The sequence below is a fragment of the Passer domesticus genome, chromosome 21 (assembly GCF_036417665.1).
Source record: "Passer domesticus isolate bPasDom1 chromosome 21, bPasDom1.hap1, whole genome shotgun sequence".
NCBI classification, from domain to species: domain Eukaryota; kingdom Metazoa; phylum Chordata; class Aves; order Passeriformes; family Passeridae; genus Passer; species Passer domesticus.
In genome coordinates, this window is record NC_087494.1 from 3756386 (window position 1) to 3784260 (window position 27875).

Sequence of the window (27875 nt, forward strand, 5' to 3'; positions counted from 1 at the left end):
GTGGAACAGCCCATTCTTGGGGTTGGGAACAGCTGAATCCCAGTGTCAGGAACAGCTGAATCACGGTGTTTGGCACAGCCCATTCCCAGTGTCCAGCACAGCCCATTCCCTGTGTTTGGCACAGCCCATTCCCGGTGTTTGGCACAGCCCGATCCCTGTGTTGGGCACAGCCCATTCCCGGTGTCCAGCATAGCCCATTCCCGGTGTTGGGCACAGCCCGATCCCTGTGTTGGGCACAGCCCATTCCCTGTGTTGGACACAGCCCGATCCCGGTGTTGGGCACAGCCCGATCCCTGTGTTGGGCACAGCCCATTCCCGGTGTCCGGCACAGCCCGATCCCGGTGTTGGGCACAACCCGATCCCTGTGTTGGGCACAGCCCATTCCCGGTGTTGGACACAGCCCATTCCCGGTGTTGGGCACAGCCCGATCCCGGTGTCGGGCACAGCCCGATCCCGGTGTTGGGCACAGCCCGATCCCGGTGTTGGACACAGCCCATTCCCGGTGTTGGACACAGCCCATTCCCGGTGTTGGACACAGCCCATTCCCGGTGTCCGGCACAGCCCGATCCCGGTGTTGGACACAGCCCATTCCCGGTGTTGGACACAGCCCATTCCCGGTGTTGGACACAGCCCATTCCCGGTGTCCCGGACGCCGCGCCGGTCACTGACCGCGGGTAACCCGCGCCGGGGAGGGGGCGTGGCCTGAGCGTTATTGACAGCCACCTCCTCCAATCGCTCGTCGATGCGTCTCTCCCCAGCGCAGGGGGCGTGGCTTCACCTCTGCCCACCACCATCTTACCCAATAGGGTGTTTCAAAAGCAGTGGAGTGGGCGGAGCAGAGGGGTGTTGGCCACGCCCCCCGCGCGAGCGCCGTTAAAGGCGCCGCCCGGCGGCGCGCGGGCGCTGCTGAGGGGCCGCGCGCGCTCCCGCCGGGCCCGGAGGTAACGCGCGGTCCTAAAGGCCGGCCCGGCCGGGGCTGAGGGAGGGACGGGGCTCCCGGCTCCACACAGCCCCTCTGGGCGTCCCCAGCGACTCCCGGGCCGTGGGGGGTGCCCGCCCGCCGCGGGGGGCTCGCTGTGGGGCTCGCCCTCCCGGCAAATGCTTCTGGTGGTGTCCCGCTTGTGGGTGGGCGTGCGGACAGCGAGCGGGGAAATTCTTGGTGCTTTTGGTAAAATGAACACAGGGTGGGGTGGAGGGGGCAGGAGGTGCTCTGAGGAGAAGGGATGTCCCTTCCCCTGCGCTGCCCGGGAACCCATCGTGAGGGACCGTGAGGGCTCCTGACTGAGAACCTGGGATCCTTTGGGGTGACTGAGAGTTTGGGGTGCGCTGAGATGTCCTGAGAGGCGGGGATGCTCCACGAGGTGACCCGAGAGTTTGGGATGCTCCACGAGGTGAGCTGGGAGTTTGGGATGCTCTGAGATGACCTAGGAGTTGCGAAAGCTCTGTGAGGTGACCTGAGGGATCGGGGATGCTCCATGAGGTGACCTGAGTGTTTGGGGGTGCTCTGAGGTGTCCTGAGAGGTGGGAATACCTCATGGAGTGACCTGAGAGGTGGGAATGCCTCATGGAGTGACCTGAGAGGTGGGAATGCTCCATGGAGTGTCCTGAGAGGTGGGAATGCCTCATGGAGTGACCTGAGAGGCGGGAATGCTCCAAGAGGTGGCTTTGGGATGCTCCGTGAGGTGATCTGCTAAAAATTTTAGGTTTGGGGTGCCCTGAGTGCCCGCAGTGCTCCTGTGCCGGCCCCCAGCCCCGCTGTGCTCCCTGGGGACACAAAGCCACGTGTGGGAGCCGGCAGGAGCACAGGAATACAGAAAATACAGGAAATTTATAGTACAGGAACACAGAAAATACAGCCCTGAGCTTCCCTGCTGGGCCTTTCCCCCTCTGAGCAGCAGCTCAGGGAGGAGAGCTCGACTGGGTGGGTCCCGGTGCTGGGAATTCACCTGAAGCAAACATCCCTGGAGAGGCAAGGAGCCTGTCACTCTTCATCCTAACAGAGGCTGAAGTTGCTTTTCTTCCTATTTTCTGCACTCCAGCAGCAGAAGGGCAACACCTGTGGTCAGTGACAAAACCTTCAGTGCTCAGGAAGCTTTTATCGCCGCCTCTCCTAAAAACTTGAGTTTATCTAAGAGGAAGAAGTGTGAGTTGCTCAGCTTTTGTTCCCTCACTTAGTGACTCTTTAAAGGAACAAAAAGTTTCGGTTTTGATGGTGATGTGGTAATTGCCTGGAGCTGCTCTGGACGGGAGCAGAGCGGATGTGGTGCCTGTACCGGTTAAAAGAAATCCGCCACAGGAAGCCGAGCGGGGCCGTGCTGGAAAATGTCAAGTGGCTGATAACGTGCTCGGTAATTTGAATTTGAATTGGTGTTGTTGAAGCTCTGTGTGTGTTTTAGGTAAAGGTGTGTCCAAAGCCTATTGGAAGTGGAAATTCCACTCCTACCCCCTTCACTGTCACAAGTTTGCACTTTCCTCAGACCTTTATTTTGGTTTGTCAGTGAAGTGGTTCCGAAGAATCACCCCATTTCCAGTTCTTCTGGGTCAGGTGCTCCCTCCAAGCAGAACGCGTTTTTATTTAAATTATTTAATATGTCAGACAAGCTTAATTAAAAGGGAGGTTTCTTCCCGCAGGTTTTTTGTTTGGGAGTGTGTCCTCCGTGTTCCTGAGCACCGTGGAACATCACGGTGTGCTCACCTCAGGGAACAGCGTGGGGTGGGAGCGTTTGCTCTCCAGGAGCTACACCTGGCTCTGGTGAACCGTGGAATGGAAAGGACCTTAAAGACCATTCTGTCCTAACCCTGGAACGTGTGTGTTTACCGGCGGCTGTGTTTGTAACCCAGCAGCAGGGAGGGAAGGCCCGAGCTGCAGGGCTGAGCAAAGCTAGGGAGGGTCTCTATATACTGAGAAATATTGGCTTTTAACCTGAACTTGTTGGATAAAACGCATGTCTGGTTTGGGAAGCTGCACAGATTGCACTTCAGCTCATGTGTGAGTGTACCCCGGGCTGTGAACAGTGAGCAGAATTCGGGGGGGCTCCACTGGGAAGAGCTTTTCCTTCTTGGGTGATGCAGAAAGCCTGCCATGGAAATGAAACTGAGCGGGATGGAACAGCTCTGCTGTGAGGGAAGGATGAGAGAAATGGGATTGTTCAAGCTTGGGGTGATCTTACTGTGGCATTCCAGAACCTGAAGGGAGCCTGCAAGAAAATGAGACAGAGAGAGACTGTTTGAAAGGGCAGGAGTGCCAGGACACTGGGAATGGCTTCCACTGGCAGAGGGCAGGGATAGACCAGGTATTAGTAGGAAGTACTTCCCTGGCAGGGTGGGCACAGGGTGCCCAGAGCAGCTGTGGCTGCCCCTGGATCCCTGGCAGTGCCCAAGGCCAGGCTGGGCAGGGCTGGGAGCAGCCTGGGACAGTGGGAGGTGTCCCTGCCATGGCAGGGGTGCCACTGGGTGGGCTTTGAGGTCCCTTCCCACCAAAACCACTCTGGGATGCCACGATTCCCTGGCAGCAGGAGTGAGGACACCTCACCCTTTCCCTTGAAACTTCATTGCTGCACTAAGGCACAGTTGGCAAGAGGAACGCTGTAATTGGTGCAGAGGGCAGAGCTTCCCTCAGGGGTGCCCTGAACCCCTCGTCGTGGGGTGCTGGGAAGGGAAAGTGGGAGCAGCATTGCGAAAGGGGGTCAGGAGTGATGGCAGCCATCCCTCCTGGGCTCCTCTGGGGTTTTCCTTGAGCAAGACAGGCCCTGGGGACAGCTCGGGTGGCACCGTGGGTGGGTTTGGGCTGCTGTGGGTTGGGCAGGGGGAATGAGCTCCGGGCTGGGCAGGGGAACCAGCACCGGGCCAGGCAGGGGGAATGAGCTCCGGGCCGGGCAGGGGAGCAGCTCCAGGCTGGGCAGGGGAATGAGCTCCAGGCTGGGCAGGGGGAGCAGCTCCGGGCCAGGCAGGGGGAGCAGCTCCAGGCTGGGCAGGGGAACGAGCACCAGGCTGGGCAGGGGAGCAGCTCCAGGCCACACAGGTCTGAGTGGCTGCCCCGAGCACGGGGCTGCAGCTCCACCACCACCTCCTCCCACTGCCAAAGAGCCTCTCCGGCGTTCCAGCCCACGGCGGGTGTGCGGCAGCGCCTGCCAGTTACCCGGGCGCTTCAGAGCTGGGGTTTTTTTCAGACATCCCCCTCTCGCTGCTCATGAATTAAACTATTTCTGGCGACTCGCGTGGCGTGAGCAGCAACGTGTCCTTGTGCAGATGAGTAAGCGGAAAGGGGGACGTCCCTGAGCTGTGCCTGGCGTGGCTTTCCCCTCCCGCTAAAGGCAGGAGGCTGCAGCGTGCTGGGTCGGATTTGTGACATAAAAGACTTTTTCGTAAAAAGATTTTCCTGTTCCTCATGCAGGCGAGCATGCATCACACGATTTAAATGTGTCTGTGTAATGCAGGTACAAAATAGCAGCCTGAAATCCACTTCTTAGAGAGATCAAGGATAATGGGATTCATCTCCAATCAGCTTGAAATCCCTTGAAACAATTAAAGCTCAGCCTGGCTACTCATAAGCACCAAGAGTGTAAACCTTAAACAAAATCAGCGTTTAGAAAACACTTCTTTTAGGCGATGAAATCCCCCAAGACAAAGTGCTGAAAGCCGCGTGGGAGCCACAAAAAAAAAAAAAAAAAAACCAAAAACCCAGCTGCAAAACGCTTATTCTGATGCGAACAGGCTGACTGTGAGGTGTGCCGGGGCTGTGTCCCCCAGAGGGAGCCGAAATCCCCGCTGTGCCACCGGGGCTGGTGGGGCAGAGCCTCCTTAAGAGGCGGCGGTGTGGGGTGACGAGCCGCTTCCAATTGCGAGGCAGCAGCACATGACATAAGATGCTCCAGATCTGCCTCCTGGGCGCTAGTTTAAAAATAAAGGATATTGCACGTCGGGCTCGGAGCGGCTGCGGGAGCGGCGATGCGCGGTGAGGCTGCAGGGATGGCGGGGGCTGCGAGCCCAGCTTTGGGACAGCTTTTTGGGGCAAAAGGGAGCCTGGAATTCAAACGGTTCGACTCGGGGTGCTCTCGGGAGCTGTGGGTGTCTGGTTCTGCTGTGGGGTTCTGCAATGCCCGCTGTCAGAATTTCCTGTTGTTTGGTGCAAATGCAGCAGGCTCGAGCTCTTCGGGGTTGCCTCGCTCACGTCAGTGGAGCTGCTTTGCTTTGCTGTGACGTGTGGCTGTATTTTAATTTTTCCAACCTGTTTTTCGCAGGGACAGTGCTGTGTGAGTCAGACGCCAGGATGGCACTTGCAGAACCAGTCTCCGTGGCTTATTGCAATTCAGCTCTTCAAGGGAGCTGTGAGGTGGCAGGGGAAGATGTGCTGCTCAACTCTTCACCCAGGTTGGTCTAATTTAGGATTTTATTTGGGATCTATTTGTCTATTTAGGATTTTATTTACCCTGTTGTGAGCTGTACATAAAATTGTATTCTACCATGCTTACTTTGATTAATTAAAATGATTTTGGAAGAGCCCTGCCTCCGCAGAGAACAGCTCATGTGCAGTACCTACACTGATCTCAAACTCCTGCTGGTAAGAGGCTGCTTAGATTTACAGACTAAAGAGCAGATTAGGGTCTGTATCTCACCACAGCATAATGGGATCTAGCTAACTAAAACATCTTCACCTGAATTTTTTGGGGCTGCACTGAACTACATGTTGTAAGGGGAAGAGAAAGATGACTTGATTGACTGTGAGGGGAATAGCTGGGGCTCTTCTGCTCGTATTACTGGGTCATTTGCATGCTTTGATCATAAAAGCTGATGGAGAAATGGTGCAGAACTATTGCAACTGAGGATTAATTTGTGCTGAAAAATGTTCTCAATAATGAGGAGGGAGCATGGAGGTGGGAACACCTCATAATCCCCTTGGGGAAAATAAAGAAATTATTTACTCAGCCCTGGTTGCTGGCTTGCAGATTAGTTCAGAGAAGCAGTTCTGCTTTAGAGCAGGACATGTGATCAGCCATGTCAGATCTTCCCTGGGCCTTGAACCTCCTCATGCCCAAAGCAGTCATAGCTGTGCCCTAGAAATTCAGAATATATGTAGATTAGAGGGAAGAGATTTCCCCTTACCCTGAAATTCACACAGTGCCTGTGCTGGTTGTCTTGTAGAAAGGAAGTAGAAGGTGGAACTTGGTGGGAGCCCTGCCTGGCTCAGGCTGAGGAGTTTGTGTGAGCCCAGAGGAGCTCTCTCTGTGTGCAGGGTGATGTGATGGGCACAGTCAGGGCTCCTTTCTGCCCACAGCTGCCCCTCCAGTGCTGGGGTTATTGTGATGTCAGGGCCCTTCTTGGAAGAGCCTGGGCTTGGTGCTGCAGCTGCTGCTGTTGAGAAGGGAAAACACCAGCCTGGAGGAACAACACTGAGTGATGGGCTGAGGCAAAGGGCCTGGTAGGGCCAGGCAGGATGGAAAGTTTGGGTCTCTGCAGTGAAACCTTAACTCAGCTAAAACTCAGACATCCATGGTCCTGGCAGGGCATTGCCCAGGGCAGGGAACAAAGCAGCAGCTGCCTGCTTGGAGGGTGGGATTCCCAAATCTCACTGGGTCTGGCTTCCAGCTCCTGCTCTCAAGTGGGACATGAGCCTTGATTGTCCCTCACCCTCCTCGTTAGGGCTGTGAGACAGTCCAGCTTGGAAAGGGATGGAGTAAGAACAGTTTTGCAAGCAGGCAAGTGGTGCTTCACCAGCTTCTGCAGGGCTGAAAGTGAAAGGACAGCTCAGCTGGGAGGAGTGGCTGAAGCACAGGGGGATGAGCCTGTTTCTGTTTCTTCCCAAGCATCTGGTGGGAGCCCTGGTTTTAATAGGAATACCTAAGAACAAGATTTCCTGTTGAATCAATTTCCTGCTCTTTTGCAGGAAATCTCCCTGGGTTTCCCCATGGGGTGACTCCAGAGTGTCCCCAGGGCCTCCCCTGTTGTTGGACTCACATATTGCAAACAGGAGATGAGTTCCAGACCCAAGTGTCCCTTCCTGCCCCCCTTCTCCTCCTCCTCCCAGCTGCAGACTCTTTATTCCAGGCACCTGGAGCAGCCTTTAGGAATTAAATGATGGCTGTTTTTAGGATGATGTTTATGCATTCTTCTGCAGCTTGTCTGCAATGAAAGCTGCAATTAGGACAAGACTTGTGTTCAAAACCAGCACAGGCAGAGCTTGAACACTTGGAGGGAGCTGTTCCATTGCTGGGGCCATGCAGGGCAGTGAATTAATAAAATCACCTGCAGAACATCAGGAATCACTCTGACATCCAAGGGCTGAGTGACATTAAGGGATGGAGCAAAGCTGCCTGTGGCAGGCAGCCCTCAGTGTTCTCATCCAGGGATAATTCCTTTTGCCTTGCAGAACTGCTGAGCCACACAACAGTGAGCCAGGGGAAGATTCCAAGATGGAGAGATATCAGGGGAACTCACTCGGTCCCAAAGGTGAGTGGATGAATTTGGGGACTGTGGGGTGCCTGAAATTATTATTGCAATGAGAGAGGGATTTGTCAAACCATGACAATGGAAGAAGCAGCTCAGGTTGCAGGATGGGTTGTGCAGAAGTGTCTGGAACTCAGACTTCAAAGCACAGCTGTGATTCAAGGGTTAAATAAGCAGTGTCAGTGCCTAGTGCTCATCTACCAGGTACCAGTGTCCTGCTTTCAGTCCTCCTTAAAAGAACAAAAAAAAAAAATAGCAGAGTATAAGATGCAGGAAACTTTTACCTTACCAGCCTTAGGGCAGCAGAGCAGGTTAGAAGGGCTGTAAGTGGAAAATATTTAACAAAATTTGAAAGTGCTCTATAGACTTCTAGTCTAAAATACTGGGGGCAAAATCACATGGCAAAATTGCCATGAAGAAAGGGTCAAGAAAGGGATGTGGAAGAATGTGTAACAACATTTGCTTTCATGTGCTTGAGACTTGTATATGTATTGCTGTTATGGCAGCAGGAAATTTGTAAATCTAAGATGCTGAACACTTTCCTTTCAAAGCAGACTTCTCCTCTCCTGGCTCCAGTGTGTGGACAACACGTTGTGATGGGGAGGTCAGGCTGAGGATGGAGGAGCAGGGCCCTGGCAGCGAGGCCCCAAGGACTGTGCACCAGCTCTTTCAGGAAAGTGTCAACAAGTACAGTGACTATTATGCCCTTGCATCCAAAAAAGATGGCAGGTGGATGAAGCTGACGTATAAGATGTACTATGATGAGTGCTGGAAAGCAGCCAAAAGCTTTCTGAAGGTAAGAGTTTTCTCTTTGGCATATTCACAGAATCCTAAAAACAGCATGGTTTGGGTTGGAAGGGACCTTAGAGCCCATCCAGTGCCACCCCTGCCATGGCAGGGACACCTCCCACTGTCCCAGGCTGCTCCCAGCCCTGCCCAGCCTGGCCTTGGGCACTGCCAGGGATCCAGGGGCAGCCACAGCTGCTCTGGGCACCCCAAACCAGGGTCTGCCCATCCTGCCAGGGAACAATTCCTGTCCAGTATCTGATATAAATCTCTCTTCTTTTAATTTAAAACTTATTCTCCCTCTTCCTGCCACTGTGTCAGAACAAAACAAATGAAACTCTGTGTCAAAACAAAACAAAGGCAAGTTTAATGTTCACTCATTTAAGTGCAGGAATGGCTTCAATCAAGTCTATCTTAAATCTGCAAATTCCCTGAATGCAGATGAATCTTACAGTGACAGGGAAATACCTGAACATGCTATGGACACCTTGGTATTTCATTTTTTTGACAGTTGCTTCCACATTTAACCAAGAAAAAAAGCACGTAAAGAAACATTTGAAGTGAGATGTTTGAGATGTGTGGCAAACCTGGACTCTGCCCCTCCAGAGGCTTGGGAAAGTTTATCTTTCTAAGAAAAAAAGGGAACCTTACAAATCAGACTTAAGTGTCCCACATGGCCCAGCCTTTTGATTGTGCTGCTGGGATTAGGAGACTTGGAGACAGAAACCAACAGCACCTGTTTTTACTGTTGGGATCAAGTCTTATCTCTTCAAGTTAAGGCCAGCCTGGTTTTACTCCTGTGCTGGGATCTTCCACTCTGGGACAAAACCAGAGTCTGGCTGAGGCAGTTAAAGTCTGGGACTCCAAGAGCTGGAATTTCATAGCCAGGTGTGACTGCCACTGGAGCTTTGCTCTGGCCATTATTGACATCTGACATTCCCAGCTTGTACCAAATGTCCCAGGAGGTGTTGTCTGACTTCACCTCTCACCTCCTGACTCCCATCCCAAGGGGATCTGGTGACTCCCTGGACTGCAGGTTTATATTCCTGTGAGTGAATTCAGTGAGCCTGTCTTTCCAAGGGCAGAGCTCAGCAAATCCCAGTTTTCCTGCCCACTTACAGTGGGACAGTGCTGTGAAACTTTCCCTGGTTCCATCCTGGCTCCTGGGGAGTTTTTCAGTGTAAGAACTTGAACTCTTCCCTTAGTGCTGTGCTCCCAGCAGAGATCTGCAAATGATCCCTGGGCTCTGTCCAGAGGAGGAGGCAGGCTGCTGTAATGCCATCTCTTGTTTACAGCTGGGGCTGGAGCGTTTCCATGGAGTGGGCATCCTGGGGTTTAATTCTGCTGAGTGGTTCATTGCTGACATTGGAGCCATCCTTGCAGGGTAAGACTCTTGTTTCTTGCCATGAATTTTACTTTGGCAGGCAGAGAGTGACTGCAGTATTCACATGAGAAGCAGGTTTTGATTAAAACCCCAGTAAAACAAACAAAAAACACTCCAAACCCAATTGCTTAGATTTGGATTTAAGGCAGATAGAAGCTGAACTATTTCATAATGAATTAATGAGACAAAAATTAACTACTTTCTTTTAGCCAGCTGCTTCTCTCAAAATAAGATGACCAGTAGGTTAATCTAAAAGCATTCTTATGTACACAGTGATTAAGGAAATACCAGAGAATCCCATGGCTGGATTGTGATATCTGCCTTCCACATGAGATATTTTGGTCCCTTGAACCACTCTTGACATTCCCATGCCCCAGAACAGAATCTTTCCTCTTGGAATTAAGCTCTCCCCTTTTTTGTTGTCATTTTATGAGATATTGTTCTTAAAGTTTTTTTCTCTGAAATTTGCCAGCAACTCTGCTTGTCCTCTAACTCTGTTTTGCTTTTCTGTTCTGTTTTTTCCCTTTTCCAGGGGATTTGCTGTTGGGATCTACACTACAAACTCTCCTGAGGCCTGTCATTATGTAGCAGAGAACTGCAGTGCCAACGTTATAGTGGTGGAAAACCATAAACAGCTGCAGAAAATCTTAGAGGTAATTATGTGTTTTAAATGGCTGGGGGTTACAGCAACCTGTTGACAGATGTGGTAAAATGCTGTGGGAGGGCATTGCCTGAGGGGAGTGCTGGGTCTGAGAGCAGAGGTGAATTCCTTGGTGTGCTCCCTGCCCCAGCCAGGTGAGCTGTCACTGGCACTGTGTCTCACAAGAGGTTAAGTGGTGCTTTCACTTCTTAAAAGGCTTAAAGCAGAAGAAGCCAAAATGAACAACTGAGCATCCTCTAGGTTGTCTGGCACCATCCCAGCTCAAATTATGGCTGTTTCTAGCGAGGCAAAGCCATTCTTTCAGAGCACAGATGGGATTCTCTTGGCTTTACATAAAGTGGCAAATCTGAGGAGTGTGCATAGTGGGGTTACAGGGGTCTAAAAGGGACAAGCAGCATTTGCTCCTTCTCACAAATCTCCCTTCTTAACACAGATTGAGCACAGACTACCTCATCTGAAGGGCATTGTCCAGTATGGGGAGGAGATCAAAGAGAAGAGACCAAATCTGTACTCGGTGAGTCCTGGGTTTCTTCACAGCTTCTAAGTGCTGGTTGTGTTCAGCTGATGGCTGCAAGCACTGTCACCTGCCCTGGGGCCTTGAACATCTGGTGGGTGACATCCCTGTCCATGGCAGGGCCTTGGAATGAGATGATCTTTAAGGTCCCTTCCAAGCCAAACCAGCCTGGGGTTGTGTGACTGATCCCCTGAGCTGCTGTTGGCTGTGGTGGGCAGGAGGTGTCTGCTGTTGTTGTGTCTGCTCTTGCTGTTGTGCAACCTGGATAATCCATGTTGTAAGGGGGCTGCTGACCTTTGGCAGACACCTTGGGCCCCACAATTATTCCGGGGATTTGCTACAGAGCTGTAAAGCTGCTGGGGGTGGTTCTGTCTCCTTTCTGCTTCTCCGTGTCAGCCAGGAATCACTGTGGGGTGACAGTGTGGGGTGACAGCCTCTTCCAGAGGTCTGGACTGGGAGAACAGCTTCCTTCTCTTGGTGTGTAGCAAAGAGTTTCATTTTTCCTGTGGGTGATACCTTACAAAGGGACTGAGCTTTTCTGTTCTCTGCAGTGGAGGGAGTTCATGGAGCTGGGCAGGGACGTTCCGGACTCGCAGCTCCACGAGATCATCGCGTCCCAGAAACCCAACCAGTGCTGCACCCTCATCTACACCTCGGGCACCACGGGGCAGCCCAAGGGTGTCATGCTCAGCCACGACAACGTGAGTGCCCAGTGCCACCCAGGGGTGCTGAGGGAGGGACCCTGAGCTGGGAGGGACCCTCGGGGATGCTCAGGGCAGCCCCTGTCCCCGCACAGCCACCCCAACAGCCCCACCCTGAGCAGCCCTGGCAGCGCTGGCCAAACGCTCCTGGAGCTCTGGCAGCCTTGGGGCCGGGACCATTCCCTGGGCAGCCTGGGCAGTGCCAGCACCCTCGGGGGCAAGAACCTTGCCCTGAGCTCCATGCCAAGCCCTGGCACAGCTCCAGCCCTTGGTGGGCTCCTGGCCCTGTCCCAGAGCAGAGCTCAGCCCCTGCCCCTCTGCCTGCCCTGGGCAGGAGCTGCAGCCCCCAGGAGCCTCCCCTCAGTCTCCTGTGCTCCAGCTGAACGAGCCAAGTGCTGCTGTTGAGATCCCAGGCTGCTGTAGCTGTGTTGTGCCTGGTGTGTTGTGTGTGTCCCTGCTCTGAAGCCCCTGTGGGTTCCTGTTGCAGCTGACGTGGACAGCGGTGGTGGCCGCGCGCTCCATCATGCTGAGTGATGCCCACGACAGGCAGGAGGAGGTGGTCAGCTACCTGCCCCTCAGCCACATTGCTGCACAAATGTGTGACATTTGGGCAGCCATGGCCTTCGGAGTGCAAGTTTACTTTGCCCGACCAGATGCATTGAAGGTAAAAAAAATAAGATAATAAACTTATACTCATCCACCTGCTTGAGCTGGGGTGTGTGCTTGAAACAATGCTGTGATATCTCGTGGTTCTGTCAGCTTTCCTGACTGGGTTTGCTTTTCCCACTGACCAGCTGCCCCTGTTGGTTTGACTGGGCCTGACCTTCACCTTTTGACTCAGTCACAAACTGGGAGAAGCTGACCCAGCACTTCAGAACTGGGATCTGCTGAGCTCTTACCTGACACCTGGTGCCACATCAAGAACTGGTTGAGCAACAGCCTCGTGTTTGCTCTGCCCACATTGCACCATGGCCCCAGCTAAACCTGAGTTCTGAGTAAAGGATTCTTGTGTCAATGCTGGCACTGAAAGCATCAACCCTTGCTCCCTTCCCAGTTCCCACTGGAATGCCTCAGGGGTTCCTTTTCTTGGTGGTGCTGCAAAAAACAAACAATTCCTCAAAACTGATGGCAGACTCCCAAGTTTTTGTTAGTGACCAGTACTGACCTGAAGTCTGCAGTGAATCACTTCTAAAAACTGCATTAAATCCTGCTTCTCTCAGGGCAGCTTGGTGGAGACCCTGCGAGAAGTGAGGCCAACTGCTTTTTTGGGAGTTCCTCGTGTCTGGGAAAAAATGGAAGAGAAAATGAGATCTGTGGGCATGAAAGCCTCCGCGCTCCGAAGGAGAGTGGCAGCGTGGGCCAAGGGAGTGGGGCTGCAGACCAACCTCAAGAGGATGAATGGGTAATTATGAGCTACATTTCAGGGATGCTGATGAGCTTTAGGAGAACTTTCCTGTCAGATCAGGGGTTTTATTCCATCCAGGGGTTATATTCCATCCAGGATTATATCTCCTGTGACAGACCAGTGTCATGTGGACTTGATGAGGAGCAGCAAGAGCTGGAGGGGGAAATAATCCATTATTTAACTGAATGAACTGAAACAGGGTGAAGATAAAAGGAGGGAGGGGAGGAGCTCTATATGTTTTATGAACTGAAGCAGGATGAAGATGAGAGGAAGGGGAGGAGTCACGTGTGCCATTTTCCTGGTGCAGGTGCTCCGAGGAGCCGGTGAACTTCCGCCTGGCCAGGCAGCTGGTGTACAGGAAGGTGCGCAAGGCCATCGGGCTGGACCGCTGCACCAAGTGCTACACGGGGGCTGCTCCCATCACCAGAGAGACCCTGGAATTCTTTCTGAGCCTGAACATTCTCGTGCTGGAGCTCTATGGGATGAGTGAGAGCTCTGGGCCTCACACGGTCTCCCTACCTTACGCCTTCAGGCTCGGCAGGTGAGCGCCTTCCTGGGAGCAGAGGGAGGCTGCTAGGTTCTTTTTCTTGGGCCAGGCCTTATGAACCTTCAAAAGGGAACCTAACACACCCAAGGATAGCTTAGCTATTACCTTTGGAGGCAAAATAATGAGCAGGATGGCTTCTGCTGCAGTGTTAGAAACAAAGGTTTAATAAAAGACAAAAAAACAAACAGAAAAACTCGAGCCAGGTACAGAGGTCTGCCCCTGGTATAAACACCTTCACAAAAGCCTTTTAGTTCTTTTGTTCTCCTCTTTTCTACCTGATGGCCCAAGCGAGGCTTTTTGGCTTCTATCCACTTAGATGACCCCGAGTTTTTGGTGAAGCCTCTGGAGTCCTATGAGGTGGCTTTTCACCTAATCCTTGAGAGAAACTTCTGGGCTTCTTTCCTTTTTTAGGGAACAAAGGCTAGCTTTGCCACTCTGTCATTAGGGGGCACTCTCCTACACTCCTACAGGAGGGCACATCCATCTCCTGCTGCAGCTCATCCCCAGAGCCTTGCTGCCACTAAAAGGTCACTGGGGAGCCATGTCACAGGTGAAGAGATCTGCCAAGGGCAGCAGCAGCAGGGATATGTGAAATTACCTTGGCTGGGCTCTGTGGGAGCTGGGAAGAAGTGAGGGGCTGGTGGGATGAAGGAAAAGTTGGCAACTCCAACCTACCCTTGGCTTTAATGGCAAATGACTAAAGGGTGCAGGGTGTCTTTGAACAGCTTGTTCAGTCTGCACAGTGAAAGTTTGCTGCCAAGGACATAAATCTGCTCATTCAAAGCTCAGGTGTTGAGAACAATGAGTGCAAAGCAGCAGGTGTGTGAGCACTGATCTCTGCAATAACAACTCTTTCTGCAGCTGCCCTTACACGAGCAGATGCCATTAAAGCTCCTTGCTGGAGCTCTTGAGCTAAAAGGCTGCTGGGCTTTGTTCAAACCCTTCAGCTTGAGAGGTGCTGCTGTAACTTCTGCTTGAATTCAGTCTAAAATAAATGAATCCTTGCTGTGTTTCAGCTGTGGGAAGGAGCTGGCAGGGTGCCACACCCTGATCCATAAACCAGACAAGGATGGCATTGGAGAGATCTGCTTCTCAGGAAGGCACATCTTCATGGGCTACCTGAACATGGAGGACAAAACCAAAGAAGCCATCGATGAGGATGGCTGGCTGCACTCAGGGGACCTGGGCAAGCATGACAAGGATGGATTCCTCTTCATCACAGGCAGAATTAAAGGTACCACATCCCCTGATTTATCTTGATGTTGTGCAGCTATGGAACCAGTGAGTTGTTGATGTTGGAAAGACCCCATGGAGCCCAACTGTTCCCTCAGCACTGCCAAGGCCACCATAACCCATGTCCCCAGTTTCCCTATCTTTTAAATCCCTCCAGGGATGGAGGGGACTCCATCACTGCCCTGGGCAGCCTGTTCCAATGCTGAACAGTGAAGAAATTTTTCCCAATATCCAACTTAAATCTCCTCTGGTACAGGGGACACTCTGCTGGTTGTGTGGTTGTGACTTGCTCAGAAGAATATTCAAATCCTTCTCCTGGAGTTTCCACTTGGATGTGGCTGCAGGGTGTCCTGCCCTGTGGTGGGAGGACAGGGCCAGGCTCTGGAGCCAGGGTGTGTTTGTGGAGTGAGGGAGAAGCCCTCTGATTTCAGCACCAGTGCAGTCAGTGCTTTGTGAGCTTGTTTAACCAGCAGCTCCCTCAGTTTCAGGAGCTTTGCTGGGTGACCTCCAAGGAAAACAGCAGCTTAACACTGTTGTGCAAGTGCCTTGTAGCAATGGGGCTCTTGGGACAGAGTTTGAGCAACTCCAGACAAAACCAAAGTCACTCAAGCCTTCAGCCCTCAAGAGGGAGAGGTGCTCATGTGAGGGCAGCACTGAGGAGCAGGACATTGAGCAGGGGGGCTCCCCTCTGCTCTGCAGCACACAGGAACCTCCCTTCACTTCAATTTCAATAATTTGGGTGCCAGCTTAGGAGCCTTGGAGGCCTGGATCTGTGCCGAGGGGCTCACCTGCACTGCCAGGCTGCAAACACCATGGAGCACCAAGGCTGGGCTCTGTGTGAGCAGCTCCTGCTCCTCCCTCCAGGCCTGCTGCAGTCAGGGGAGCAGCACTGGGGCTGGAAAAGCCCTTTAGGATCACTGAGTGCAGCACCCCCAGGGCCATCTCTAAACCTCATCCCCAAGTGCCACATCCCCACATTTTGGAGCTCTGCTGACACAGACTCACTCTTTGATCCAGCAAAGGAGCAGTGGAGTTGTTGCAGATTGTGGGAAGGGGAGAAGCTCTGAGCATTAATCAGGATTTGATTGTTTTCCAGAGCTCATCATCACAGCAGGAGGTGAGAACATTCCTCCTATTCCAATTGAGGATGCTGTCAAGAGTGCTGTTCCCATCATCAGCAACGCCATGTTGGTTGGAGACAAAGCCAAATTCCTTTCTATGCTCCTGACACTAAAGGTAATGGCAAACAGGGTGGGGATGCACCACCTGTGCTGCTGAATCTCATTAATTCCAGGCAGGAAGAGTTGTTACACATTTTTAGTGCCTTGTGGAGGCAGGAGCCCAGAGCACAAGTGGCTGTAGCTGAGCTGCCAAGAGCAGCTGAAAGCACAGAGTTGTCACTTGCTCAGACCATCAGGCCCTGCTGTTGTTCAGGGCAGCTTTTTCTGTGCCACAGAGGGCAGGAAGAAACAAGGAAAATACCCAAAAGTGAGGCTTGAAAAGAAAATTCTTCTGCTCTCCTCACCTGTTTCAGTCTCTCCCAGAGCAGTGTATGGGAGGTGAAAAGCTGTCAGGGATTTCTTTGTCAGACTCTGGCTTTAAACTCCAGCAGGACACAGCCCTGGTGGCCTGTGCTGACTGTCAGAGTGGGAATTGCTCCTCAGTGAGACCAAGGCCAACAGCCTTGGCCTGGGGCAGGAGAGCTGAGCCCTGGAGGTGGCCCTGCTGCACTTGTCATGCCTGAGTGCTGTGTGTGACTCCAGGACTGCTGCTGCACAGTGAAGGGAAGTGAACTGTGCTCCAGAAAACATCTGGAAAACAGTGATTAACTTTGGATAGCACAGGAGGAATTTGGCCAGTGAGCTCTGTACCCTACTGGCTCCTGAGCAGGCAGAGACCTGAGGGGGTTTATCTGTGTTTTGTCCCAGTTTTCCACTGGCAGCCAGGGGCTGGAAGAGAGCTGAGGGGCTGCTGGGATTCAGTGGGGAAGGGACCCAGGAGCTGCCCCAGGGCAGCATCCAGGGCTGGAGGCTCCTTGGTGCAGGGGCCTCGGGTGCTCAGCACTGCTCAGTTTCCTGTGGTGCCTGTCCTGCAGTGCGTGGTGAATGCAGACACGGGCGAGCCCGGAGATGACCTCACTCCAGAAGCTCTGGAATTCTGTCAGAAGCTGGGCAGCAAGGCCACCAAGGTCTCAGAAATCATCAGCAGCAAAGACAAGGCCATCTACACTGCCATCCAGAAAGGGATCTCTGCTGTCAATGAGGGAGCCGTGTCCAATGCCCAGAAAGTCCAGAAGTGGGCCCTGCTGGAGAAGGACTTCTCCATTTTTGGTGGAGAGCTTGGTGAGTGCTGGGGGGTGTCTGGGGCTTGCCCCCTTCCCTGGTAGTGAACACAACACAACCACAACCCCCAGTGCACAGAGCTGCCCCCAGCCTTTCCTCGCTGTGGCTTTTCCATGAGGCACTTTGGGGTGGGATGGACTGGGGTGAATTCCCACTTCTGCCCAGCAGCACTGAGTGGAGCAGCACTTACCCTCGTGCTGTGGTGCCTCTTGCAGAGTTATGGAACATCCTGAGCTGGAAGGAACCCTCAGGGATGGTCAGTGCAGCCCCTGTCCTGCACAGACACCCCGAGAATCCCACCCTGAGCATCCCTGAGAGCTCCTGGAGCTCTGGCAGCCCTGGGGCCACTCCCTGGGCAGTGCCAGCACCCCTGGGTGCTGCTGTGCTGTTTGGCTCACAGGAGAGGGACATTCCATTAAACCCAAAGGGAAGTTTAGCCCAGGTCACTGTTCCCTGTTCTGGCTCTCCCCTCCAGCCCTGCTGCTGCTCCCCGTGCTGCCCTCCCCCCTAACCCCGTGCTGGTTCCCCACAGGCCCCACCATGAAGCTGAAGAGGCCGGCGGTGGTTCAGAAGTACCGGGACCAAATCGCTCAGTTTTACACGGACACCGACATCCCCTTGGGGGAGCCCTCGGCCCGGCCCTAGAGCCTGCACTGGAGCCAGCCCCGAGGACACTCCCAGCTGCCCGGGAAGGATTCCCTGGATCCTGGTGAAATAAAGAAGCTCAGCCTTCAGGCAGCCCCTCGGCGTCGCTTTGCTGTCCCTGTCCTGCCCTGCAGTGTGGTGAGCGTGGTCCTGCCCATGTTCTCCTGTGTCTCGTGTCCCGTGCTGAGATATCCCAAATATCTCAACTTTGTATTTTTTATTTCCATTTTTATAAGGGTGATACAATGTTTACCTTAAATCCATGTGACTTGTTACGTTCTAACCAAAGTTTTCTTTTCCTGAGATGAATGTAAAACAGGAGCTGCAAATCAGGAGCTGCCCTTTTTCTGCTAAGGGAGAAAGGCAGATTTCATTTTCCAGCAGTGTCCTCACTCCCTGCTGCACGTTTCCCTGCATGCTGATGGCATCCAGATAATTTTAAATCTCCTTCCCCACAAACTATTCCTGTCTGAGATGACAAATGCTGTGTGACTACACACAGCAGTGGAGGTGGAACCTCACATGAACTGGGCTTGTCTGTGCAATATTTTGAGTTTGTTTTACCTTTATGAGTTGTAATGAAGCCATAAATTGTATTGTTGAAGTTGTATCCATGGCTGGTATTCTGAGAAGTGATTTACTCCAGGGATTATTTATAAGGCTGTGTACAATGTGTGAATCTGTGTTTTACAATCCAGGAATGTTGTAGTGTCTGAAATGAGCTCCAGAGTGGAGGCTGGGTGGGCTGAGGCTTGGGGGATGGTGCTGGGAGGGTCTGTGACTGAGCAGCCCAGAGCTGTGAGGGTGCTCCATGCTGAGCTCTCTGACTGGAGCACACAGCCCCCCTCTGCAGCTCCTGGTGCTCTCTGCAGGGCTTTTCCCTGCAGGCTCTGCAGGCCCAGCAGCTGCAGGAGTGCCTGTGAGTGGCTCACTGCACACACCAACCCTGACCTGAGCAGGGCACAGCAGCCCAGCTCTGATCCCAGCTCCATTTCCCATGGAAAGGAGCTCTGGGAGGAGTGGGGGCAGCTCAGGGCTGGTGTCACAGCAGGGTGGGCTCAGGGGGCTTCAACCCAGAACTGTCTCTGTGCTGGGTCAGTGGAATTCCAGTGCCTGGTGGAAGGGTGGGACTGCACTGCTGGAACTGCAGCTCCCCCTGTGCCAGCGGTGCTGAGCTGGCTGGAATTGCTGTGCCCAAGTGTAATAAACTGCTCTGTTTGTGTCTCTGGACTCTCACTCCTTGCTGGGATGGAGCAGCCCCGGGGCTGGATGGGTTTGCCTCAGGCAGGGAGAGCTGAGCCTGCCTGGGCCGGGCTGGGGCTGGAGCTGCTCCCTGGGCAGCCAGGGACAGGGACACTGCCTCAGGGGCAGGGGGGGACAGTGCCAGGGCACTGCCCTTGTGCCAGGGGAGCAGTGGGGACCCCTCAAATCCCATGGGAGCTGCCCCAGGCAAAGCCCTGCTCCCCGGGCAGGGACCCCTGATGGGTTACGGGACATTGGGGCCACCCCCTGCTTAAAACAATTCCCTTTTCCTTGGCTTTTCCTGTCCCAGTGCCATCCCTGGAGAAACAACACAACTGAAAAACACTTCCAAGTTTTACTTTTCCATCTTACTTTATTTCACTTTTTCTAGAAAATTCCTCCATAGTTCCACAAATTTAACAAAAAGTTTAAAATTCAGGACAAACAATCCTGTAACGTATTACAAACATGAGTTTTTTTGTGTTTTTTCTTTTTAATCTTGCAGTTAGTCTTGGCTCAGCTGCATTTCTTCCAGCTGAGTGAAGAACTTTTCTCCCAACACAACTTTTAAAATCCTCAGGTGCTGAGGTATTTAATACCTCAGCTCTAGGCAGAAATACAATTAAAAATTCTCTAGAAGTTGAAGTACTTACATTTTTCTTTAGGAGTGCAAACTCATCTTGTCAGTTTTTGATGGCTATTCCTCGCCCCAGGAAAGCAACACCCCTCTGGGTCCTCTGAGCACTGACGATCACCTGGGCCAGGTGCCCCAGGGAGTCCCAGCACCAGCAGAGCCCCTGGGGCAGGGAGGAGCCTCCTGGGGCAGAGCCGGCCCCGGCACATCCCCAATGGAAAACCGGAACCGGAGCCGCGCTGGGCTCTGCCCGTGGAGAGGCCCCTCCGTGAGGGACGACTCAGCCTCTCTCACCATCAAACACGGTCCAAGATCTGACAAAAAAACTGGTTCTGGATTGTTGCATCAACTGCTTGGCTCGTTCTGATGCTCCCCACGATCCCACGGGTGGCAGAGTCATTGCACTTCCATGGATCCAGCCTGACCTCAGCCAGCCTCGCTCCCTCCGTGCCCCAAGCGCCGGGCTGTGCTGCCAGCCAGCCTTCCTCTCCTCTCTTCATTGAACTTTTCTAATAATACACGTCAGTAATCAAAGCCTCAAGGCTTAACACATGGCAGAGCAGCGCCAGGGAAACGCTCCCGGCCCTCTGATGGCCGAGGGTGGAGGAGCCGAATCCTGGCCCCACCTCCAACACGAATCCAACTCGGGAAGCCCTGGGGCTGCCCAGCACCTGTCTGTGCCAGCAGCACCACGAAGGACACGGAAAAGGAACAGAGTCCTGTCCATTTTCCTTGGAAAAACCATTATGGCTACAAGTCAATTTGGGATTCTTTTTTTTTTTCTTCCTTTTTTTAACAACGCAAGCTACTACACATCCTCGAGGACCTGAAGCAATGCCCAGCAGCACTGCCCCCTCCTTCCTAGAGTACAATAATCCATCCATGCTCTCAAGAGTGACACAAGAACAAACACTTTATCCACAAAAACCTGTACACGGCATGTTCAGAACAGCGTTCAGCCAGCCTAGAGGGAATCTACACAGGGAACTGCAAGGGGACACAAGATGAGGCCCAAATGTGACCATTCTTTGTTTGCAGTCACCCCCCTGTGCTCCCCGACGCTACCACATACCCCAAAAAACATCAACTCTGTAGAACAACTAAGTACTTGCAAAAACCTTTTAGTAACAAATCAGCATGTGCACACAATGGAGAGGAACTATTGCTGGGGAACAATCCTACCTCGGGTTTTCAGGGGGATTATAAACAGTCTAAAAAAATCCATGTGTAAAATACTTCTTATAAAAACCAAACGAAATCCCTATCAATGCTCAGCAGACTTACCAACAAAGTCACTTCCAGGACAGGACGATGCCATGGCAGGCTCAGGAGCAGCCTCCCACGGGTGTCCTGCGACAGGCTGGGAGCTGGGACCAGGGGCAGGAGGGGGGTGGCACCTGCAGTCCCTTGAGGGGCAGCTCTGGAGCTGTGACAGTCTGGAAGTGCTGGGAGCAGAGCTGTGGGAGGAGTGGGCAGCAAAGACTTGGAGGGAGCTGGGCCTCAGCCAGGCCAGCCCTGCTGCTCTGGGGATGGGACAGAGCCACCAGCCCCACCCCAGGGTGCCCAGCGTGGGCACAGAGCTGCCTCCCCCTGGCACAGCCCCACAGGGACACGAGGAGCTCACAGTACCCACCCAGGGGCTGTGACCACAGTGTGGGTGTCCTGCTGCCACCTCCCCCTCTGCCCCCTGCCCTCCACCTCCTCTGGCCTTTCTACCCAGCCTGGCATCGTCCAGCAAGAAAGAAAACAGCTGAGATCACTGGCGTGACAGGGTTTGCACCCGGCATGAGCTTGAGCTTCCATATATATATATATATATACACACACACATATATATATATATATATATATATACACACACACACGACACATGAAAGGTGGTACAAGGACAAAATTAACGGGAATCGGGTCAACATGACCCAACTCAAACAAGCTTATCATCATATTGCCACTTCAGTTGATTAGTTGCAACATTTCCATGATAAAGAAAGGGGGAACCCAAAACAAGGGACAGCAAACCTGGAGCAGTGCGACCCTCCCTGAGCAGAGGGGCTCCCCAGCACCGCTGCTCCCACGGACTTTTGGCAAAAGCTTCCCACAGCCCCTGGAGAAACGAGCAATTCCTGGGCAAATACTGAATGTAGGGAGCAGGAGTGTAACGCAGCCTGGAGGGAGGTGCTGGAGCTGCCCGTGCCCACCTGGACAACACTGGGAGGTCAATACTAGTTTAACTAGAAATGGGGAAGGGGCTGCATTAGTGTTTCTGTTTCCTGCCTTTTCCTGCACAGGCAGCACGGCGGGACAGGGAGGAGGGAACAAACCCAACTCCACTTTGTGTTTTACATCAGCCTCTTCCCAGGCATGTCCAAAGATTTAAGCTCTCCCTTGTTTTGGTTTTCCCAAAGTACAGCCACTACTATAGGGGCCACTGTAAGGAGATTCCTCTTTGAGAACACAGAACAAAACCAATCACATGTTTTGGCAAAGTTATCAAACACTGACAAATGGAAAGACGACGGGTGAGCCCCTTCTGGAGCACGGGATGCCTGGAGGTTGCTGTCCAGCTTCCTTACACTACAAATTGTCCACAAGAGGCATTGAACAAACGAGTCAAATCTTATTAAGCGCCTTCCCCTGCCAGAGCCATAAAAAAACAACAGAAAAACACACCCTTAAGATCATAAGACCCAACTAGGCCCTTCTTATACATACAGTACATACATATATATAATATATATATATAAAATATACAGCTTACAGTTTTGGAGTCCTATTACAGTTAAAGCAGACTGAAAGGAGTGGGACTTTGTATAGGAGCTCGGATCAACAAACAAGACATCTCCAAACCCCAGCAGGAGACAGCAGGTTCCAGAGGCCTCCTCACCGAGCACTGAGTGTCACTGCAGGGAGCTGAGGGTCCTGTCCCCACCGGGAGCCAGGCCACCAAACCAGGGGGTGATCCCAGCTGGAATGCAGCCCCTCTCCTCTGCAGCAGGAGCCCGGGGAGCCTCCTGTGTCCCCAGTGTCCCGGCCAGCTGTGTCAAAGCCGCTGTCACCCACGCGGGAGGGCTCTGGTTCTGCAGCTCTCCACAGGCTGGTCCCGAGCTCCAGGGGAAGGGAACAGCATCCACGCTTCTTCAGAGCTCAGAGATGCCTGGAAAATGTGCTCTTGAAACACAGTTGCTCGAAGGGAAACCGAAAAGGTCGCGCTGTGCAGCCTAAGTGCAGCACGCCTGCTCTGCTCAGGCCTGGCCCACAAAGCTGGGGCACAGGCTCAGCAAGGCGGGCGCTGTTTGAAGCCTACAAGAAAAGTGCAGCTGGCTGAGCATTCCTAGAGCATGGCTGTTCTCTAAGGCAGTGCTTCTTCGGGTGAGGCAGGAGGATAAGAAGGCCTAGTTCCATGGGGTGGTTTCCTGGTACCAGTGGAGGGGATCTCTGGAGAAGAGCAGAGCCAGCTTCCCAGGCCCAGCGTCATGTGGCCACGGCCTCCAGGTAGCTCTGCAGCTTGCGGACGGTCGTCTCATCCAGGGAGAAGAGGTCAAAGTCAAAGGTTGTGTTGGTGACGTTGAAATGCCCGGTTTCCTCAATGAGATTCACGATCTGGAGACAGAGGGATGGATGTAAGTACAGCACAGAGGGTGCAGAGCCCATCCAGGCTTTCCCATCCCTTGGAGGGGTTCACAAAAGGAAGGGAATCCTCTCCCCAAAAAAGCAAACCAACTCCTCCTGCCCGCCTGACTAGCTCAGTCTGGACAGTGATGTGGGCATGTTTCCTTTTAATCATAAAATAACAGAATATCCTGAGCTGGGAGGGACCCTCAGGGATGCTCAGCCCAGCCCCTGTCCCTGCACAGCCACCCCAACAAGCCCACCTTGACCAGCCCTGAGAGCTCCTGGAGCTCTGGCAGCCTTGGGGCCGGGACCATTCCCTGGGCAGCCTGGGCAGTGCCAGCACCCTCGGGGGCAAGAACCTTGCCCTGAGCTCCATGCCAAGCCCTGCCACAGCTCCAGCCCTTCGTGGGCTCCTGGCCCTGTCCCAGAGCAGAGCTCAGCCCCCCCAGCTCTCCCCAGGAGGAAGCTGTCAGTCAGACCAAGCTGTCAGTCAGACCAGGAGATCCCAACTTTGGGATTGCTACCAGGATGGCAGAGGGAAGATGCCCACACCTCACTCCTGTACCATTTCCAACAAAAACATTGCATGCACAGCTGATTTTATTTTTCACTCTGTATTTTTGCTTTCAAAGCAAAGCAGAAGCTCCATGGAAGGGCCTGGCTGAGCCCCTGGACACGCAGATCCCGGGGACAGCAGGGACAGCAGGGACAGCAGGGACAGCAGGGACAGGGTCTGTACCTGCTGGAGCACGTTGCGCTCCCGTAGTGCCATGAGCCGCCTGTGGAGCTCCACCAGCTCATCCGTGTAGGCCTGCAACACAAACAGGGACACGTGCAGCTTCTCAAGGCTGCCAGAGGGACCTCCCCAGTGAGGATCAGAAGAACTTGAGGCCCTTTCAGACATTCCTAAGTCTTCCCTACATTTTACTGCCTCCTTCTCAAGTACTGGGGCACCGAGGTCTTCCCTTAAATACAAGTGCTCTGAAGGCCTTTTTATTTTTAATTTAATGATACCCACACCTGTAATCAGCTCCAAGAACTGGGCAGAACCTTTAAGGACCTCAGTGAGGTGAAGTTCACCTTGGTGACCATCAGTGTGAGCTCCTCATCAGTGGGTTCTCCTAATTAATTCCAAATTACCTGAAAACATCATGTGCCTCAGTGACCAAAATCCCAGCAATCTACTGAGCAATGATCTGCATTTAGGTAAGGAAAAATTCTTGGAGTGCACTCTACTCCCAGGCAGTTTTACCTAAACCACAACAGGAAATGAAGGATTGCTCACAGGCTCAACATGTTGATTGTTCTTAGGTAAGAGTGGTTTGTTTTTTTCCTAATTTTAGGTTTTTTTCAAGCAGCCAGCAACAGGTGTGTATCAGCAAAACTGATTCACAGAATCAGTGAATCACAGAATGGACACTGCTCTGCCCTCCCTGGAGGCAAGGAAGGAGGGAATTTCATTGAACAAAGAAAGGTTCCAACTAAACCTGCAAAGCAGAGCATCAAATAATCTTTAATTTAGAAGATCAAAGCCAGATGAAACTGCCTTTTAATGAAGTGCCCCAGCACTGCAGCAGTGACCAGGCCATTGGTTCAGACAAAGGGCAAACAAATAAAACCATTTCACCATTTTGCCTATGACCACCACCTGGGGCTGCAGATATTTAATGTACACAATTTCTGCAGTGTCACTCTCCAAAATCTGTCCTTTCAACATCTGCTTTTTGTTAAACTCGAGCTTTTACCCTGCTGAGACAGAACAATGAACAAGCTGGGCTGATTCAGGTGCTTTTGTGCACAGTGAGGCCCAACCATCCTGTGAAGCTCAGCTCCTCAATCACAGAATCCCAGAATGGTTTGGGTTGGAAGGGAGCCCAAAGCCCACCCAGTGCCACCCCTGCCATGGCAGGGACACCTCCCACTGTCCCAGGCTGCTCCCAGCCCTGTCCAGCCTGGCCTTGGGCACTGCCAGGGATCCAGGGGCAGCCACAGCTGCTCTGGGCACCCTGGGCCAGGACCTGCCCACCCTGCCAGGAACAATTCCTGCCCAATCTCCATCCAGCCCTGCCCTCTGGCACTGGCAGCCATTCCCTGTGCCCTGTCCCTCCAGGCCCTCATGAAAGATCCCTCTCCACAGGACACACCTTGTCATACGTTCCCTTCTTCAGGATCTTCTCTGGCTTGTTACAAGACTCTGGGCTTTTCCTTCCAGATGCCTGAGGGGAAAAGAAACCAACAACAGGACCAAAATTAGCTCAGGAAACATGGGGGTGTCACACCAGAGTGCTGGAAAGGGAGAAATCACCTGTCAGCTGAGGACAGCAACAGGGAAAATGTGGTGCAAGTAAGAATTCCCAAGGCAGGGAGCAGGGGAGGGGGGAAGCAGGGATTTCACACCTTGTTGTTTGCTGGGGGCAGCTTCTGCCCAGGAGGTGGCTCCCGGCTGGGCGGGCACGAGTCGGCGCTGTTGTCACTGTCACTGTCACTGAGGCTCAGTCTGGAAAACCAGCAGCAGAGAATGAGCATCACCAGCAGCAGCAAAGCCATCACCAGCTGCCAGCTGAGCCACACAGAGCTCAGTGAAACTCTCTTCTTCATCACAGACTACTGCCCTGGCTGGGAGAACGGGTCACTGGAGATTCCAAGAATCCCTTTTTCCCCAGCTGGTGTCACCCTGCAGTCCCAGAGCAGGGAGCTTTAGGTGACACATTACAGGCAGCAGTCCAACTCTGGCATCCACAGTCCCCTAGAACAACTAAGCACCACTTCCTTTCACAGACAGCAGCTGTTCAGGAATTCCTCCCAGTGTTGCAAAGTACCTGCATGAGAGGCTCACTGACACCTCCACAAGCAAAAAATGCATTTAATGTTCCTGCTGGTGTAATCTCTAAGATTTCCTATTTATTTTCATTCTCCTTTGGCCCTATAGATATGGCAGGTATCCTACCTGTGGTGAACTAAACTGGTTATCCCCTGAAGGTCTACAAAAATACCCTTCTAAGTCCCTCCATTATTGTTTCCTTGATGACAGGTGCAATAATGGATATTTCTTTGTTTTGGTAACCACCACCAGCATTTCCAATGTGCAGCTGCTCTCTGGGCCAAGAATTTGGGCTCAAGTATTCACTGAGACTCCAGGTTTGGGCAGTAACAGCATTTCCTGAGGGAAAAGGTGAAGTTCAACTCTTTCCAGGGCTTGGAGCAGGAAACAGCTGTCACTGAGTCCAGAGGAGTGGAGCAGCCAACACAGGGAGGGCACAGAGTGACTGCTGAGCCCTGTCAGCCCCAGGCAGCAGAGCAGCACACCCTGCCTGGCCCCCACAGACCCCTAGGCTCTGCACATCAAAGGTGTCACACTTCAGCAGCTCTGCAGAGATCTGAGGGTCACAATTAGGTGACTGAAGGGGCTCAGTCACTGACACTTGCCAGCTCAGCTCAGCACCTCCCAGTGCCTCCCCCTCTTTGTGCTCTGCAGCCAGCCCTGCTGTCACCACCTCTGTGTCCCCACCCTGTGCTGAGTGACCCCACACATCTGCCCTTCCTCCCCTCCCACACAGAGCCTGGCCCTTTGATTCCTCCCTCCAAATGGAGAGCACCCAAAAAAGCCAAATGCAGAGGGCAAGGAGGCACCCAGGCCCCTGCTGGGATTTGTTACCACCTGGAATCGCGGCTGACGGGGTTGGCTTTGACTGCTGCCTCCTCTCCCGAGGAGCTGTCGTCATCATCCGACTCCTCTGACTGCAGATCCTCCACCATGGAGCGCAGGGGGCCTGGGCAGGTGGAGAGGAGTTCAGCAGCAGGACACAACCAGCACAGCTCCACCCAGCCACGTCCTGCCCCCTGGGAGGTGGCACTGGGAGAGGACACCCTGTGCAGCTCGGAGCTAAGGCAGAGCTGACAAACTTTACAACTCCCTGCCCGCCCAAAGCCTCCCCTCCCTTCCCAAACGAGAACAAAAGGACATTTTTCATGCCTGTGGGGCTGATTTAAATGTCACTGGAGACAGGAGCAGCACAGCATTTGCTGCACTTGGAACATTTACTGTTGCCAGTTTCCCTCTCTGGGTTATCAGTGCAGGGATCTGAGAAAGGAGCTGTTACACACTGGCAAAGTGATGAATGGCACATTTATAATTTTTAATAAAACATAGATGAGATTGGAGGAGAACTGTTCTGGTGATTCTACAGATCAGGCAGCAGCAACACATTTATAAACTGAGGCAGAAACCAAAGCCAAAAGGGAAAGAACCAAATCCAGAGGGATTCCCTACTCATAAATTAGCTGCCAAGAGAAGAAAAATACTTGTTCATGATGTTATAACATTATTGCCTTTTCTTGCTGAAGCATCACAACTCCAACACATGCCTGCATGCAAGAAACTGTATTATTATAGTGCTGGAAAAGCACATTTAATTCTCTTGAGCATTTTAAGGTTACACAAGGAAGGTTTTAACAAACTGTTCTTGCAACACACCTTGACTGTGGTTCTGGGATGGCTCGAAGTCAGAGTCAGAGCTGGAGTCGGAGCTGGAGCTGGAGTTGGAAGGGCTGGACTGGACAGACTTAACCCCCCATAAAAGGGAAACAAAAGAAAAAGAATCTTAATCTTTCTAATCCAGAAAACCAGAGCACAAAGCACTGTGAGGAAGGAGCATCTGAGCACTCTGCAGCATCACCCATCACTGAGCACAGTTCTTGGGGTTACAGAAAAAAACCAAAATGTGAG

The 27875-nt window shown here is 52.8% G+C and overlaps 2 protein-coding genes across 11 annotated transcripts in view; one reads left to right on the plus strand and one right to left on the minus strand.

Moving 5' to 3' along the window:
• Positions 1-868: 868 nt before the first annotated feature.
• Positions 869-18885, plus strand: ACSBG2 (acyl-CoA synthetase bubblegum family member 2). 9 transcript variants are annotated; one of them, XR_010349920.1, is made up of 16 exons: positions 4802-4954; positions 5241-5370; positions 7367-7446; positions 7995-8239; positions 9525-9613; positions 10146-10266; positions 10708-10788; positions 11340-11489; positions 11977-12153; positions 12710-12891; positions 13202-13435; positions 14458-14675; positions 15771-15910; positions 16770-17016; positions 17549-18580; positions 18621-18885. XR_010349920.1 is itself a non-coding variant. In XM_064396399.1 (15 exons), the coding sequence occupies exons 2-15, from the start codon at positions 5270-5272 to the stop codon at positions 17659-17661; spliced, it is 2178 nt and encodes a 725-aa protein (XP_064252469.1). In that variant the 5' UTR covers positions 869-941; positions 5241-5269; the 3' UTR covers positions 17662-18885. The 9 variants fall into 9 exon arrangements, 8 of the variants coding, with proteins under 8 accessions (XP_064252469.1, XP_064252468.1, XP_064252465.1 ...); XM_064396399.1 differs by lacking the exon at positions 4802-4954 and adding an exon at positions 869-941 and having other exon boundaries at positions 17549-18885; XM_064396398.1 differs by lacking the exon at positions 4802-4954 and adding an exon at positions 2862-2989 and having other exon boundaries at positions 17549-18885.
• A 371-nt stretch (positions 18886-19256) lies between these two features.
• MLLT1 (MLLT1 super elongation complex subunit) overlaps positions 19257-27875 on the minus strand; it is a 31594-nt gene continuing 22975 nt past the window's right edge. The window contains exons 7-12 of one of the 2 annotated variants that reach the window (XM_064396207.1): positions 27624-27719; positions 26808-26919; positions 25547-25646; positions 25294-25365; positions 23889-23960; positions 19257-23137 (exon numbers count right to left, since the gene is read on the minus strand). In XM_064396207.1, coding sequence (XP_064252277.1) covers positions 23009-23137; positions 23889-23960; positions 25294-25365; positions 25547-25646; positions 26808-26919; positions 27624-27719 — 581 coding nt within the window. In that variant the 3' untranslated portion in view covers positions 19257-23008. The remainder of the gene's footprint in view (positions 23138-23888; positions 23961-25293; positions 25366-25546; positions 25647-26807; positions 26920-27623; positions 27720-27875) is intronic. The other variant, XM_064396208.1, reaches the window with a different exon arrangement.

Coding starts and splice junctions, on each gene's coding strand:
- ACSBG2 (XM_064396395.1), top strand. Junction 12,892..13,201: donor AACCTCAAGAGGATGAATGG/GTAATTATGAGC, acceptor TTCCTGGTGCAG/GTGCTCCGAGGAGCCGGTGA. Junction 13,436..14,457: donor TACGCCTTCAGGCTCGGCAG/GTGAGCGCCTTC, acceptor GCTGTGTTTCAG/CTGTGGGAAGGAGCTGGCAG.